Genomic DNA, 17,701 nt, shown 5'->3' with positions numbered 1-17,701 from the left:
GTATTAATTGTACAAATATTGATGATTAGATATTTTTATTAATATCTCTCATTTTGAAGGAACTTAAAGAGATTGTAATATAATCCTATGTGATATACAGTATATTTGACATTGCATTAATTATGAGGTTTTATTTGATGGTTCATTAATATTTATATGATTATGGGATTTTCATAGAGCATTGAAAAATAAATTAAATTATGTACAGTTTAGTTAAATATCATTTGTATTCCATCATGAAAACCTCTCAGTTGTTTTAAGTTTGAAATTCTTTTGAAGAAGAATGTTTGATCTAAACATAATTTTCTGAAAGCTTTGTGTTTCTCGATATGCCAAAGTTTTGATATACCACCAAGCAAACCAAATTTCAATAAAATCTAGATCAGTCTGCTGTTGATCCATTCTTCAACCTGAAAGTGTCCAAACGTAAATATCCCTCTTCCTTCTCATGACAGATGACTGTGACGCTACAATCAAACCAACCAATCAGAGCCAAGCTCAACCCCCAGCAGAGACAGCTGTCACTGTTCTACAGGAAAACCAAACCAACCTGGCCTTATCAAGGTCAACTGAAGGTCAGAGGTCAAGTTCAGAAGGTCAAGATCTCACCCAGGAGACCAGCAGGAGGGATATAGATCAGGAGATTGAGGCCTTACAGAAGCAGGTCAGGGATGACAATTAATATTTTCCTCTTCTGAATTCTGAATTCAACTATGCAGGTGGCAAAGAAACCAGGAATACCTAAGGGGAGCTTTCTTGAGATTTGATTCTTTTTTTTTGGGGGGGGCTGGATTCAATTTCTTAACTTGAAAATTCATGGGCTGAATTTAATGTATATAACCCTGATAAGTTTGTTTGAATAGCATAATGTATAAAAGGGGAGGAAACAGGATTTGGAGGAATAATAACATACCATTATAAGCAGTATATTCTCAATGATATAAAATCATGTTTTCATAGGATTTAAAATAAATTCCAAAATATATCAAAGTAGGGCCAATCCATTCTTTATTTTCTTAATATAAAATTCCTTTCCGTACATCCTATGAAAAGAATCAAGCCTAATAGATATGACAGTTTGATGAATATCCTGGTTATTTAGTTAGGAAGCTAACACTGTGACCAAGGAAATGGATGAAATTGACTTTCATTAAGCTCAAACACTCCATTACGAGTAAAATGCCCTGACACAACTACCCCTCTTCAAATTCACCCTTCTCACATATTGTAATGTATTAATTCTATCTTCCTCAGCTTGAGGGTGCAGAGACGTACGAGGAACGACGGAAGCTAAGGACAGAGATCAGGGAGCTTCGTCAAAAGAAAACAGGTAGAATTGAAGAGCTTATAGTCATATCCTGCAAATGACAGACGAGTGTCTTGTTTCCATAACAACCAGGGTTAATGTACTTTTAATGTAAGAGAATACAAATGATTAAAATAAGTTTGGTTAGTTCTGTTAGCTAAAATAGAAAATGAAGATTTGAATCAGAAAGTCTAGTGCTTGTTTCGTGGGCTTAAAGAACAACAAAGGCATCCTTTTTAAAGCTTTCCATGAATTGTAAGATAACACTGCATATATTAAGGAACTGATTAAATGTTTTAACATATTTTATCATTAAGAAAAAAAAGCATGTTAGGAGGGGCCATCTTGGAATACAAAAATGTTATCGATGGGAGGGGGACCATATTAGAGGGAAAGTAAGAAGAGAAGACACTTATGGAAGGGAAAAAGATTAAAAGGAATGCAAGTGGATTCAGGTAAAACTTAATTCGGGAATCGGGACAGCTAGATGATATAAAAGGAAAGAGAGGGAGATCATGATAGTCAATTTAAGGGGTAGGGATGAAACAATGATATATTATATAAATAGTGTACAATCTATTGTACAATATACTGGATTATATGTACGACAAATATAAAATTATCCCGAGTGCAGGTTTATTTCACCGAGGCCGAAGGCCGAGGTGAAATAGGCTTGCACGAGGGATAATTTTATATTTGGAGTTCATATAGTCCAGTAATATTGTATGATAGAACGTTCACTATTTATTATAGTAAATAGATCCCTTAATCTAAGCCCCCCATCATGGATTTTGCCATCCAAAAATCGAAAGTTATATTGTACATATGTACAATATAACTTTTTGAAGGGAGGTCACGTGGTACAAATCCAGCCAATCACAGCTCGTATTTTACTACCACTATTTACTATATATATATATGGTAGATCTTTGGACATCTGTTAAGCAGCATGATCATCTAGCCAATCAAGACACTTCCAGAGATTAAGGCAACTCTTCATTTAATCTAATTAGTCATTTCCATACATCACCATTAATAGGGATAACTCTGGCCTGTATACTTACAGCATCTGACAAAGCAATATATGGAGTCCAGTGCTTTTACCCAGCGTAAAATAAATATCCCGTTAATGAAAGCCTAAAATTTGGATTTCGGTCCCATGCTTTAATAGTTAATAAACTTCACTGGTTAAACCACATATTTGAATTTTGGTTTCAATTCAAACCAAAGTATGCTATATTTCTAATTAGTGGGAGAGACTCAAATTAAAGACATATTTTGTGATTTATGAATAATCCTTCTAAGATATAGAACAAAGCAGATGTGACGGGAAGGTTCCAAGCATTGTCGTCACTATCTCCAAGGCTTTTATTTTTTATGGGAGATATCCTGTCATTTATAATTTGCATCTTTGCTTAGCTCCACCCTGTCTTAACCAGAGATAGGAGTCCATTAATTGCCTATCATACCTCAGTGATCCACATTTGCTTCTTGTCTCGGTCTGTGGGTCTTGTGGGTGTCTTAATCATTCAGATAAATATAGTTTGTGGTAGAGATAAGAATAGATATGTTCCGTTTAAGAATCAAGGAAGGTATCCTCTAGACAACATTTGTATGCAGAGAAAATATATTTTCCACTTCTCAAAGTTAATGATGGTGCGAACCTTTTGACTGCGAAAAGTTTTAATTTAGTCATTTGTATTCTCTGAAATCATACTCTCCACCATCATACTATTTATCTATCTATCTATCTATCTATCTACCTATCTATCCATCCATCTATCTATCTATCTATCCTTTCCTTCCCTACACAAACTTATTAATTTGTCTTCTCAACCATTCGCTGAAATGTTGATAGTATTTTAACTCTGGTTGCTGATGCTTGCCTTCACATTGATTTAATTTGAAACTATTGTGTAATAGCTTTAATCTTCATTTATTGTAACCACTTAAAAAAACCCTCTCTATAACTGTATTTTATGTATTTCTCAAGTGAAAAGAAGAAATGTAATGTATCTGCATGTTACTTTTACTTGGCACTCAAAATGTTTATGAAAAAAACACCACACAAATATATATTTTTTTTTTACTGTAAATGATTTCCCTTAATATTTTCTAACAAAAACTATTTATGCTCTATCTTTCTGTGTCCATGTATCTAGCTTTGTACTGCCTGTCTGTCTCGTGACTGCTTGAATATCAATGCTTAGTAGTTATGGTGGTGGTGAAGGGAAAAATTCTCCCAAGTAGTTGCTTTGTATGGTGAAAGTCATTGGTTGCTGTCAATTTGGTTTTTAGCTCTAATCTCTTTCATTCTTTGTGCATACATCTGGAATATCTTTGAATGAGAAGCAAGATTACTTCAAAGCTTTGAAAAAGAGACCCCCTAACTTACAATTGATCATACAACTGATTGTGCATTGCAATCAGTTCGATCTTTAATTAGCAAAAAATTATTGTAAGATCAACTGTTGTGTCGTCCTGGAGAAATGATGAGTTAATGCACTCTTAGCTGTGACAGATCATGAACACAGAATAATTTAGAACTGAAAAGCAATTCAGGAGCCAAGGCATTAAAAATATCTCCAGTATGCAACTGTGCACCATCTTTATCCTTCAACTAATCTTTTAGAATATACATTTATATATCAGTAACTATGAAAAACAGAGTTCTACATCTTAACAAATATTTAACAATGATAAGGCTGTATAAACAGAATTTAGTAAACCAGAGGATGTATGCAGAAAAATGCTTTATCTTGACAAGTGATTGTACTTTTTGTACCTGGATCTCGACAGACTATATTTTACCAGGGTATAGTTTAATGTATCTTTTATGATACAAGGCAAAGATATGCCAAGTGTATTTATTATTTATTTCCATATAATATACTGATGAATGTATGGCCATAAGCATTTTTTAATTGAAAATTTTCACAAAATTCATCAAAAGTATGCACGAAATCCTTCAATTTAACTTGATAAATATGCAAGAACATCCCAATGACAAGCACGGTCGCTTTGCTCCTTCACATTCAGGTTTTGTTTTTAAAGTTTACATGTGCCCCCCCCCAAAAAAAAAAACCACTTTTAGTGAAATAGAGGTTTGCATTTCTGGTCTGATTGAACTCCAAGCCGAGGTATTCTTCCTCTGGGATGTTACATGAATCCTTGAGGACTTCCTTTTGATTGCTTTAAAGAAGTGAATGACAAAGATTAGTTCAAACTATCAAGTTGGCAAGTCTGATGCTATATCATCAGATCTAGCTGGATAAATAGTTAGATTAAGGTGATTGGAATTGCATTATGTGCTATAAATTTGAAGTGATGGTATCATTATTGTATAAGAGAAAGTCAGACAAAGAACTGGGACCTTCAAATGTTTTCATCTTTAAAATCTTTAGGAAGTGACTTTGAAAGATGAGGAATATTACATTGCTTGGATGGGTGAGAATAGAGAGTTAAAATATGGGGGAGAATTGGAGAGAGATTGCAAGCCAAATAGATGCTGTCATCAGTGAAGAGGAAGTGACTGACACTAAGGCCACTTTCACACTCAGTGATCTATACTGCCTTGAAATTCTTTTGCTAAATGATGATTCTTGTTCATGTAATCATCATGAAATATATCTGGGAGATGCCTTATTCAGCAAATAAACTGTTGATGCTATACATGAAAGTAATAAACATTAAACATTCAAGGAAATGCAGTTTATGTGCCAACCAGTAAGGTTTGCCGAATCGTTTCCTTCAGTTCAGAATAAAATTTCAAAATTAAATTCCAACATGGTATTTGAGGTCTATACACTCTCAACTAAAATAACTACTCAGTGATACTTGTCATTTTATGAAATCAAACCTGAAACATCAATGATCTCATGATCCAGCAAACTGGTTGGAAACTATGCCAAAGAGCTAATGAACAATGGTAATGACTTGAGTGGCAAGTCCCTCAGAGAGGAGTCAAGGCAGCTTGTCTTTGGGTCTATACATGCATAAATGCTTTCTTTAAGATACCAGCTAAGATAAATCATCATCTACGCAGGTATGAACAACAACATTTTTAGAATGGTTGTTCATCATAAATGCTGACTGATGTGAATAGAGCTTGAAACACCACAGTTGGTTTAATGGTTACCCTGGTCATGCCATACCTGGCTGTCTGGGACTATTTCCTACTGAGATATCAGAGAAATGTCAACGGAACCTTGATCACCATGTAAGTAACATGGGCTATTATGATGCCAATAGAACTATGTATGTAATACTTTTGCAAGTTGAGACTGACCATGTCTTATAGAAACACCATATGTTTTGTAGATTTTTGTGTTGTCCTGGCATTTGACTAATCTTTTCATCTTGACTCAGCTATCATAGCGCCATCAGGAAATCTCCATCTCAATATTTTTCTGAGAGAAGTAGCAAAGTATGAAATATAATAATAATAGGGGTCCTGGTGATCCCCACTCTCAAGTCTTCACCAATCTTGTCATCAGTAGGACCATTGTCAGAAGAACCTTCAAAGACAGTTCCTGTCAGTTCACATAAAAGGGGTGTATCACACATAGGAGAGAGATTAGACGGGTAGAGGAAACACACTTGATTTAACAATTCTGCGACTACATCGATTGGATAAAGAAAGGGGGAAATGCCTCATATTGAACCCAAAGTCTTGTGATAGGTTTAGGCGAACGTAACTCGAACCCTCCATGGGAGCAAAGGGATGAGATCATCCCCTCCTAACCAAAATAACCCGTCAAAAATCTGGAAGTAGCCACTGTTTGGAGACTTGTGACGTGTGGTGAGGTGTCTCGGTATCTAGCGGAGGTATTCATTCATGAGATGATGATCCTGATAGAAGCTTGGATGACATTTTAGGAGAATCACATTTTTATTGGTTCATGTTTTGATCCGGTGATGATCAAGGGATATCAGTTGAAGCCACTCTGATGTCACATGTTCTCTTGTTCAAGTTCAGGTGTTTGCAAATAATTTTCCGCCAGGTTTTTTGGACTCTGTTATTTTCTAGGGGACAAAGTTTTGTGTGAAGAGTGAGTCACGGCTAGATTGCTTTGATTGAAGTGTGTAGTGTGCCTGTTGCCCTTTCGTTACAAACGTGTTGGACTGGATGTGATCGTTGGTCATTACATCTACTCTACAGAGCAACCAATTTTTCCCTTTTTTGATCATTTGAAAAGAATGGTTTATATAACCACAGCCTATGAATCACAGGGTTTTATTGGCAGTGACATGCTTTCTCTCTGGGATATGACTAATGATATCAAAAAAGTTGTTGTTTGACTTTATTTGTCATAGAAATGATTTGATGTCAGCCCTGTTTTGATTATTTAAGGTTCATGTAGTCCATGTATTTAAATAATATTTGCCAATTAAGTTATAGAATACCTACGTTTTTCATGAATGCAAGGTGGTGGTTGGAGAAATATTTGTTGGTTGTTTTTGTTTGAGCTTTCAATTCTAAGTTGATGAATACAAATATTAAAACTTTTAATCTCTGAGTTGTCCTCTGTTATTGAGCCACAGATTCCTGGTTTATCTTTTTTAATGCCTTTGCCTCCTTCATGTCCAGTGAGCCTAACGATAACATTACAACAACAAGTAGAGAATGTTACAAAGTAGCAATCTTCATTGCCATCTTTTACTTTAGGGAAATTTCATAAAGAACACTGACTTGATCATTTGCCCGATGTAGCTGATATGGAGCATTTGCAAAAGCATTAAAGGAAATCATTACATAACGTCTTGTGACAGTTAGGATTCGCCCCTTCTGGCGCTTCGAGGGTGAGCCCCCATAGTTATCTTCATCATTTATCTGAACCCATCCCTGGATTATAAATAGAGCTCAAACCATGGCGGCCTGCCAGCTGTGTGATATTGGGTGAAGTGTGGAGATGCATAATCCAACACTTGCTTAACAACTTTATCCCCAGTATAGTTTATGAATGTGGTGCCCTTGGTAGATGATGTCTCCCATTGAGTAAAATCCCAGTACAGGATTTGATGAATATTCAATATATAATGAACAGGTTTTGAATAGTGAACCTGCTTGGTAGCCGAAGAAGATTTGAAGCAACCAGAATAAGACAAATCTATGCAGAATATTCAGAGTCGTCATTAAGCACAAGAATTGAGGAGACCTAATATTCAAAGCTGATGAGATACTACAGTTACTCGCAATTTGAATTTGCAGCTTGCTAGAAATTGATGGTCCATGAAGATTCAGAATAATCCTCATATTGATGCGGTACCCAGAAACTATGGACCCTGATGGAAAATAAATTGCAATAGTTGATGATCTATGGTTTGGATATGACTTCTTTCTCTTACTGACTAATAATGATGATTTTGTCAAGCATCTATAGTCATTGGAGATATTCATACTTTTTGGTATGAATGTGGAGAACAAGCAGTGTTGGGATGTTTACGATGGCAACAAAGACATTAATGTCACAAGATATCAGGGTTCTGATTCAAACCCAATCATGTCTATATTGCTAAGGATCATCTTGGTGATGAGCGGAACACATGATACCATATCATCCTCGGTTAGAATAAGCAAACAGGAAATGCACTTCTCACGAGACACAACGGTACTCTTGTCTCATGGCTTAAGGTGGGATGGTCCTTCGAAGCAAGAGTCACACTTTGTCCCTTCCTTTAAAACAATTTAGTGATCAAGCCAGGAAGCTTAACAACGGACGACATTTATTCCCTGGAGTCATAGTCTGTCCATGACATTGCTTCCAGAACGGGTCATCTAATCAACTCTAATCAGATGGATCTTGAAAATTAAATCTTGGAGCCTTTTGTTGAAGAAACTGGATTAGAAATTTGATAAATCTCTGCCAGAAAGTTCATCCAGATTTGGATCATAAAGGAAGTGAATTGAATATTACGTGAAAGGAAGTCTCTTTTCTTCACTTACTGAATTGACCAATGTAATGGGATTATTTTGACCTCGATTGTATTCAACTCCATTCTTAGTCACTGGAATCATTTTGGGACACAAGACACAATAGTCATCTTGAAGATGCTAAAGAAATGTTGGCATGCTGAAATTCTATTATTGGTTAGTGATTGGAAATAACTTGAAATTTCTCTATGGATGATTGCAATCTTTGTGAGATAGCAAAACAGGGATTTCTTTTACAATGAAGTGATTCCATTCGTACAGCGCATTGAATTCTGTAAACTCACCATCAGGCTCTGCATCAAATATTCCTTTAATTTAGGACAATTCATCAGGCCAACTGAACAAAGTCCAGGTTTGGGTTTACCATTGATTCTACGATCATCATGGCCAAGCAAAGGAATGCAGAGAAGTGCAAAGAGCTTGCACAGCATAGACCGCTGTCAAAGGCTTTCAGTCAGAATGATGCAAGCTTCTGTACTGATCCAAACTTCACCAGGTTTTTCCAAACACAAACTGATCCAGTCATGGAAGAAGCAACTTCTCCTGCTGAAGCCAACACAGACTCGCATCTACTACAGAAAATCTGGCAAAAGTTATCCACCTTGGATAAAATTGAAAACAAGGTTGATACTGCTCTTAAAAGACTTGATCGTCTGGAGCAACATGCACAGGAGTTCTCACAGGACTTGGAGCCTAGTCACCATAAACTTAAAAAAGAATTGTTGCTAACCAAAGAGGTGATTCAAGACATTATTCCAAACTTGCCGGAATTTTCACAAGGTAGAAATGTTAAGAGAGATAAGGAGGGTGACCGGGATCATTTTGATGGAACCCTTGATGAGACTACACTTCAAAATCTGGAAAGAAACAAAGATGATCTGGAGCCAGAGTTGTTCTTCATGGAGGAGGAGATGGGAGACTTGTGTACCAGCCTTCATACTCCAGATAGCAGCCCAGGTAGGAGATCTGTGGATGCTATGTATCTTGTTGACTTCCCAAACAGTCAAGATCGTCTTGATACACCATCTACCCCTTTCTCAGAAACATATGATGTAGTTAGTCCAATAGGTGCCCCTTCAGAATTCTACCCAAACTTGTCAGAGATTTCTGGCAGTAATGATTATGATGACTTCACAGTACAAGGTGCATCTATCAAGGATGCCTCTGAGGTTGGTGATGATGAGGACTATGAGGATTGTTATGATGAAGATGAGGATCAAGATAGTGAGGATGATTACTGGAGGTTGTGCCCTAATGAACAAGTTAACCAATATGGAATGAGTACTATCCAAAGGACTAGCATGGGTCTCTTGGAACAAATCTCCAGATTGCAGGAGGAGCTTGGTGTGAGTACCATTGAAAATGAAGATACTGAAACCACAGAGGAAGAAGTAGAGGAACAAATAGACATAATGAAAGGTAAATTTCCTATTGCTCCAGGACTCGAAGATGTTGAGGTATTTCTTCCTGATATTGATGCCATGATGCAAAATCATATAGATGATGATGATGAATTAGATATGCCACAATCTGTTGCAGATGCTTCTGATGTAGCAGATCTTGAGGATATTGCGATCAAACTGCGCCATGCCTCACTTGGGGAAGAGGATAGGGATCTAGACTATATGACGATAGAGGAATTTCAAATGATATCGGGAGGTTTGACCTCCAAGTCTTCTATTGAATCAAGAACATCTTTGCCACCACCTGAAGCTCTTTTACCAAGTGTTCCTGCATCACCCGGTCTTCAGAGGAATTCATTGTTTCAGAGTAGTGATAATGATAGTTGGGATAATGATGCTGAAGAAAGTGATGACAATATCAGAGAAGATGGTGAAGTCAATGGTCACTCGTTCTATATTCATGGAATGACAAATGGTAGTGGTTTTGATGGTAGCTTTGAAAGAACTCTTCCTGGTCCTTTCATTGGAGAAGTAGCTTTTAATTCTCTTCAAAGTGATGTTAATACTGTTCAAGGAAATTCAGGGTCAAATGTTATTGGTGGAAGAACAGTAGCTATGATGTCTGAGGATTCGGTTCCATTTATAATGCCAAATGATTCGTTTGGTTATAGCCATAATCATGGTGATGTTCTCACAGAGAGTGATATCGCTGAAGGAAAAACTGTATCAAAGGAGAAGCGAAATGGTGAGACAAAAGTAAACAATGTAGATTGTGATAATGTAGTGACTGAAAATAATTGTGATCCAATCAAAACTAATGGACAGGAGCTTGATAATGTCGAACAGCCACGTTCAATTTCTGAAAAGATAAACTGCCTCAATGCTGCATTAGCGCAAGATTGGGGGCTGAAGACAAATTTCAAAAAGAGGTCTTTAATTAAGACATTCCGGAAATCACTGCAGAGGAAAAATCTGACTGATTCTGATAAAAATGATAATAGCAATAGTGGGGAGAGTGTGGTAGCAGACAGTGTGTTAACAATATTTGAGGCTCTGAAAACATTTGAAGAAAGGTCACATCAAGTACAGAAGAAAAAAACACAACTAAAGAGAAAACTGTCATCAGTAGAGACACATCTTGATAGGGCAAGTAATGTTATCAAATCAGGAGATGTGACATCAGCATCCCACTCCTGCCACCTAAGTACTAGCATTGATAGCAAGTCAGAATCAGAAACAGTCACTAGCAAACCAGTAGACAATCTTACTAAAACTCAAAAACATTTTCCAACAGGTATCGCAAATGATGTAACCCAACCTTTGCTGCCACCAGAGCAGCTATCTCTGAACCAGGAAAATGGAATGGGACACCTAGTAAGGTCAAAGGTCAGTGGGGTATGTGATCAAGAGGAAGGCAAGCTAAATGGGGTCGATGGCTTCGATCAAGTGCCATCTTCTCCAATGGATGAGGATGAAACAGATCAACATGAGCAGTGCTATTATGCAGCTGTGAACAGAAGTTCTGAAGATGAGGTTAATGATGTGAACACCGATGCAATCCAGGATCGGGAATATGCTGAACCAACTTTTCCAAGTGATCCAAATCATGGGTATGCAGAACTACAAACACATTGCCCGGTTGTCAAGGAAGAACCCATTTATAACCCAGCAACGGACTGTGTGGTGGATTCACATGGTGCTATAGTAGATGAGGAAGAAAAAACAAAGCCTATTATCACTGTTGACACAATACCCAATAAAACTGAAGTGGTAGATAAATCTGGTTTAGCAGATACAAGCAGTAGTTCATCACAGAATAGAAAGAGTGATAATATATATGAGATCATTACACCAATGGAGATTAAACCTGAATATGCAGAGATCAAGAAGGAAGTGCCAGTAGATGTATGTGAGAATGATACCAAAATATGTCAATCTGTTACCAAAGAAGAAATACCTTTGGATTCTCCTGACTTGATAAAAACTCTTCCAGATGTGCCTTTGAAATCCAAACCACTTGCCTTCCAGAAAAAGGAGGAAAAGATGGAGCAGAAGAAGGTTGAAGTAGCGAAGAAGAATGAGGTGGAAGTTGTTCGTAACCTTTTGCCAAGTGAGATCAAGAAACAGCAGGTAGGACCAAAGGGATTGAAGGTTAACAGATCAAACGTGAACAAACCAAACACTGTAAGTCCTCCCAAACCCGCCCAGACTCCCCCTCAGAACACAGTGACTTCATCAAATATTGAGGTAGTGCACCGCCCACCTGGGTCCCGTCGTGCCAGGATAATCAATAGCTATCTAGAACTAGAGAGGATTAAGAGAGAAGGAGTTAGTCAATCAGATGGGAAACCAATCCAGATCAGTGCTCCGAACATGGCATTGATGTCAAAGATGAAGGGTGCTGGTGGTGGTCTTAGAGGATCAGATGAGATGCTGGAAGATATGATCAATCTTCAGCTGATGCAAGCTATGGGTGTTAATCCTCACACCATCGCAACTCCTCCCATAGATAAAACTTCCAAATCTACACCCCCACAGCGCCCCTCTCATCTTCCCATCCCAACTCCCATTAAGACAACCAAACCTCTTCCTAAACAACCTGCCTCCAGACATCAAACCTCAGGACCATCCCATGGCATCGCTAAGATGCTTAATCGCTTCGGGGAAAGCTCTGCACCCACTCCCAAGCCAGGTTTTCAGGGATTTCATAGCAGTGGGAAGACAGGTGCTACTCCAGTTTCCAAGGGACTGAAGAAACCTCCTGCCTTTAACATTGAAATAAAAGATGGAGAATTGGAAGTCAATATAAAGGATGATAACCGGCAGTTATTGATGAATAAGTTGGGAGTCCATTCCAGAGGGAAAGGCAAGTTACCTTAGCATCAAACCCAACCCTTGGCATTGTGGAATGTTTGCGTTGAAATTGTAATTAAGATTCACCAGAATTAAATGACTTCTGCATGTTAGGTAGCAACATATCCTGTCTGCATCTAATGTTATTTTTCTCTATCCATTCCATTTCATTATGGAGTTTGGTTAACTTCCTCTTTAGGCTAAGAGCTTCTTGTGATTTTTTAAACTTTTTTAATGGCTGAATTTTGCATGGTTTGTTTTTATTTTATTGAGGATGATGAATCATGGTAGATTGTTCTTTGCAAGTCAAGAACCAAACATTAGAATAGTGTGGCATGTTTCATTTTTTATTGCATTTACAAAGTCTTTATTTCTCATTGTTAAATATCATATGTACTGTTCTGTTTTGTCCAATTGCATTTATCATGTTGCTCCTGTTGTATAATTTTATCATATCAAATTAGATGTTTTCACACCTGTCATATGAAAAGTACTGGTATATGGCAAGTGTATGATACCCCCTGAAAGAAATTAGTTTGTTTAGGTTACCTATATTTTCATAATTTGGCACTTGTGAATACAGGCCTAATATCCAAATTTATTATCCTTGGGCAATATTTTTGTTATGATTTTGAGGAAAATGCAGTTGTCAATGTAAATTAGTTTAAGTGTTGGTGATGGGAGATTTGGTTGCACCTCTGTATGCAGAGCTCATGTTTTTGCCTCATCTCGACTATCAAAAATGTGGAACAGACTTTTACGATATTCTTGTGCTTAAATCCAGATACCAGCATTTTCGAAACCATTGTTCCATGGAAAATTTTGATTTTCATAGTGCTGATTTTACACATACATTCATTACCTTTATTTTATAATGGCTATTTCATTTTAAGTTTCTTCTAGCAGTTATGTTAGTAGTGTTAAAAATCATAAGCGGCTAGGATTATTACAATTATGTAATATCTGCTGGTACAAATGTATTTGCCCTAATGGGTGAAAAATCATTTTCAATTAATTTTATGTAAAGAAATAAATTTTAGCGATTATAATTTCTGGGAACGAATAGAAATATGACTTTTTAATATATTATAGACTTATTTAATAAAATAGATACAGTGTAAATAGATTTTAGTGACTTAAATGAATGTAGCCCATATGAAAATTATAAAAAAAATTATTTCAAATCAAAATTATCGTAGCCAAATTGGAATAAGATATCAAAAGAGAAGTCAGATATGAGATTAGACAATTTTCAGAATACAATCTGGCAATCTTTAATGGTACATGTATCCAAGGAGCTTGATGCATCTAAATATTTAAGGTTGTGTTACGGGAGGAATAAGGAAACTATAAAGTTAGGATGCCAGTTTTTTTAAGGTTGAATTTAATTCTGGGTTGTGAGATACTATCCATCATAAGGATGTCATCAATCAACTCTGATCAATAAATGACCAATCATTTCTTCTAGATAAAATATCTTGACCAGCTGAGTGGCCAAGCTGAGAAGTTATTCTGATTAACTTCATGAAGAAATTAATTAAATACATGAACCCCTTTATACATGTATATGGTTTGAAATTAATCATGGGATTACACAGTTTTTCAGATTTTGCTTGTGTTTATGGAATGAGGGGGCAAGGTACATGAATTGAAAAAAAAAACATTGAAATTGAGGGAGCGGATTGACAGAGTTCGTCATGAATGCACTTATAAATTTTCCAAAGTTTTGTTGAATTTTATGAAAATTATCAGTAAAAAGATGAAATTTTACCTTCTTTTTTTTTGGGGGGGGGGCAGTTTGCCACAATTTTCTACAAGATGCCATGAATGAGTTTGTCATTTCCGATGGGATTTATGAAACTGAAACAGAATAAGATCAATTTTCTTTAAAGTGAATTGTGAGATGTTCAGTAAGTAGAATATAATAATGGGTTAACTTGAATGTTTATTGATAGTCTTCCATAAATCTATTGTAATTGACAGATTAAAAAGATAAAACAAGAGCTGAAGTTTCTTTATTGAGAAAGTGTCTAGTCACATATTTCAGGAATTGCATATTTTGTTGATAATTCATTATCATCACACAATTACATACATTTATGATTCCATTGATCTGGTGACAGTTACATTAAAAATTGTACATTGGAACAAATGTAATGCCTAGATTAAAACTTAACACTCTCTATAATCCTTATATCTTTGTATTTATGAGAATAACCAGTCCTGTCATAATTTGAATTTCAACTAAAATTTGCATTTTTTGCAGGATTATAGTAACCACTTCAATATTTCACAGAAATGAGTTTTATACTTTCCAATATTCTTTTACAGTCATAATTTTTGTTATGAAAATATCCTTTAGAACATATAATTACAGTTTTCAAGATCTGTCCTAGGACAAATTTAGCGAACTGATGTTTATTTTTTAAAGATGCATGCATGGCGCATCTAAAGTTTAGATTTTAATCATATTTTGAGTGAAGGCTATTTGGATAGGCTAAAAGAAAGTGATTGAATTAGATTTTTAACAGAATGATACCTCATTTAGTGAGACTGTTTAGATTCTGAATTAAAAAAAAAATTGTTCAATGCGATAATATAACTGTACTGTCATACTATGTATTGGTGTCTGTAGGAATAGTAATTTTGTATCACTTTACTAGTAGCATTGTGTATGAGCCTGTGTATGTATCATTGCTTTCTTGGAAGGATTTGTATTTCACATTTCATCAGTCATTTATTTGTTTCCTCTGATACTCTTTGATGTGCATTCAGTATACAAGGCAGGGGAGAAAGGTGGGGAGGGGGGGTGGGAGATGATTCGCTAATAGTGATTGACTAATTTATAGAAGAATACTGGTATATTACAATAAATGTTCAATTGAAATTCCAATCCAAATAATTCAGTTGCCAATGAGGTGCTATTTCTCCGCATAAAAAATATAAGATTACATAGACCTGTTTTCTGTAAATATAGGTGGTTTCTAACCGTCTCGATCACAAGAAACCCCGTTAAATTACAAGAACTTTTTTAGGCTAAAAAGTACCCGTTAATTATTCCTGCATTCACACCGCCCCGAAACATACCCTTCGGGATAAGTTCCTGAAGTTACGAGCATGCGCAGTATGGTCTGATAAGCAGGCAAGGCGCGAGATTCAAAATCACTAGCCCAGCAGCCACCCACAGCTCTCGCGCCCAACAACACGCTGGGCTATTAAGCGGGTATTTTCTTTCAGGGAAATTATGTGTAGTTTGCTTTCACATTACCAAAATACCTGGTATTCTCTGATCGGGGTAGATTTCCTGTTCAGAGAATACCTGGAACTGATGAACTTCGAGGCGGTCTGAAACCACCTTTTGATGCACCATCTGTATAGATTTTAGGTGTGGCCAATGCAATATGACCTCTTAACGACGATATCAAGTAGGATGTCATATGACCAGGTGTTAATTACTTGAGCTTGGAATTAATGAGCGTTTAGTCTCAAGTACAGAAAGGATTGCACCGTAAAAAGAGAAGCTAAAGTTATTCATGCTAGGTAATTCACATCATTCTTCAAAGATTATTTCATCTGAACTTGCTATAAAGTATTATTTTTTAATTGCAAATAATTGAAGTAGTTCCATCTCAAAAAACATGAGTAAATTGGTAGTCAAGCCAAAATCAAGAGCAAACTGATTGCCAATTGTTGGTTTTAAATAGTTTCTTTGCAAGGGTAAAAATAGAGGAAGAATGATTGTTAAACAGAAAAATGTAGATTAGTTAAAATTTTGTCATTTTTAGCTGTACACAATTCAGTATTTTAATTGCGAATTGTATGATATTAATGTCATCCATGATTCAAGAATATGCATTGATTTTTATCAAATAATGAATTATTGACAAACATCTTTTTTGTATTTCAAGTATTTTATCCTCCCATGTGACCTGGCTTCCTGACTTGTGTCATTCTATATGGGTATTTTAACTTTAATGATTCAAATAAAATATAAAAGTAGACTGAAAATGGAAACAGATCTCAACTTTTCCTACTTTTTGTCCATAAAAGTGTGTTTTGTAAAAAAATCATGTAATAATACAAAGAAATCTAGAGGGGATGGTTTGACATGTAAGGTTGTGGAGTTCAGTGAAATGACATGCGAACCTGTGTGAAAATACACTCCCAGGTATTTGGAATGTCAATATCGAGAGTCCTCGTCATTCTTGAAAAGTCAATTTCGTGTCCATAGACCGCATGCCGACAACAACCCTTTTGACATTCAGGTGATCAATGGAGAGGAAATTAAGAACTAAACTTATTGAATGACGGACATTCTTTGAAATAGAATGTTGGTGTAGGGAGAGATGGAAGAAGTAATGGAAGAAAGAGAAAGTGAGATGGCGTGAGAAAGAGAGAGAGAGGGGGGGGGGATAAAAGAAGGGTGAAAAAATGAAGGAAGTGAACATAGCTATGTAATTTCTGACTGTTAGACATCAAATATACTCTCCCATGAACAATTACATTAACTGTTTTTTTCTTTACCATTGTACCTGAGAAAGCAAAACAATGTTCAGATCTAATTCAGTATGGTAATGAACAGGAAAAAATAGGAGATAAGTGAAGTATTGATGAACAAAGGAAGCATTTAAGATGATACAAAAATATGAAGTAAAGATTTAGAGAATGAGAGTGAGAAAATAAAGTATGTTACTGAGTGACAATGAGATTCAGTTAAAGGTTAAAAAGAAATGATTTCATAGTATTTTTTATGAAAAAAAATGATGGAAACTAAATAGAATTAAGAGAAAGGGGAAAGTGGAATGGAGTGCATGCTTACTCTAATTTGCTTGCATTTGAAATAATTCCAGTTTGATCATGGTTAGGGACCATATTTATTGTTGATTTTATTTGAATTCTAAATGTTTACTTTCATATCTCAAAGTGTTTAATCCTTTAAAATAAGAAAGATTTAGGATTCAAATAAAGTCCCAAATTCAGTTTGTCCATACATTTGCATTCTAGATGTGTTCTAAACCAATGCAAGTTGTCTGACAAATGTGGTTAAGGGTTAAAGTGAGTAGGTGGTTTCAGACCGCCTCGAAGTTCGCCAGTTCCAGGTATTCTCTGATCGGGAAATTTACCCCGATCAGAAAATACCAGGTATTTTGGTAATGTGAAAGCAAACTACGCGTAATCTCCCCGAAAGAAAATACCCGCTAAATA

General features: G+C 36.0%; 1 protein-coding gene across 8 annotated transcripts in view; it reads left to right on the top strand.

The window, feature by feature from the left end:
• The window catches only part of LOC121409285 (smoothelin-like), a 122,434-nt gene that overhangs the window by 45,694 nt on the left and 59,039 nt on the right, over positions 1 to 17,701 (top strand). For 7 of the 8 annotated variants that reach the window (XM_041601191.1, XM_041601189.1, XM_041601192.1 and 4 more), the window contains exons 4-6: positions 456 to 664; positions 1,255 to 1,330; positions 10,938 to 12,509. In XM_041601191.1, the coding sequence (XP_041457125.1) occupies positions 456 to 664; positions 1,255 to 1,330; positions 10,938 to 12,509 (1,857 nt within the window). The remainder of the gene's footprint in view (positions 1 to 455; positions 665 to 1,254; positions 1,331 to 10,937; positions 12,510 to 17,701) is intronic. The other variant, XM_041601196.1, reaches the window with a different exon arrangement.

This window comes from Lytechinus variegatus, chromosome 2, assembly GCF_018143015.1.
Source record: "Lytechinus variegatus isolate NC3 chromosome 2, Lvar_3.0, whole genome shotgun sequence".
NCBI lineage: Eukaryota > Metazoa > Echinodermata > Echinoidea > Temnopleuroida > Toxopneustidae > Lytechinus > Lytechinus variegatus.
Note: the sequence above shows the minus strand (reverse complement) of the source record. Positions and strands in the feature narration are given on the sequence as shown.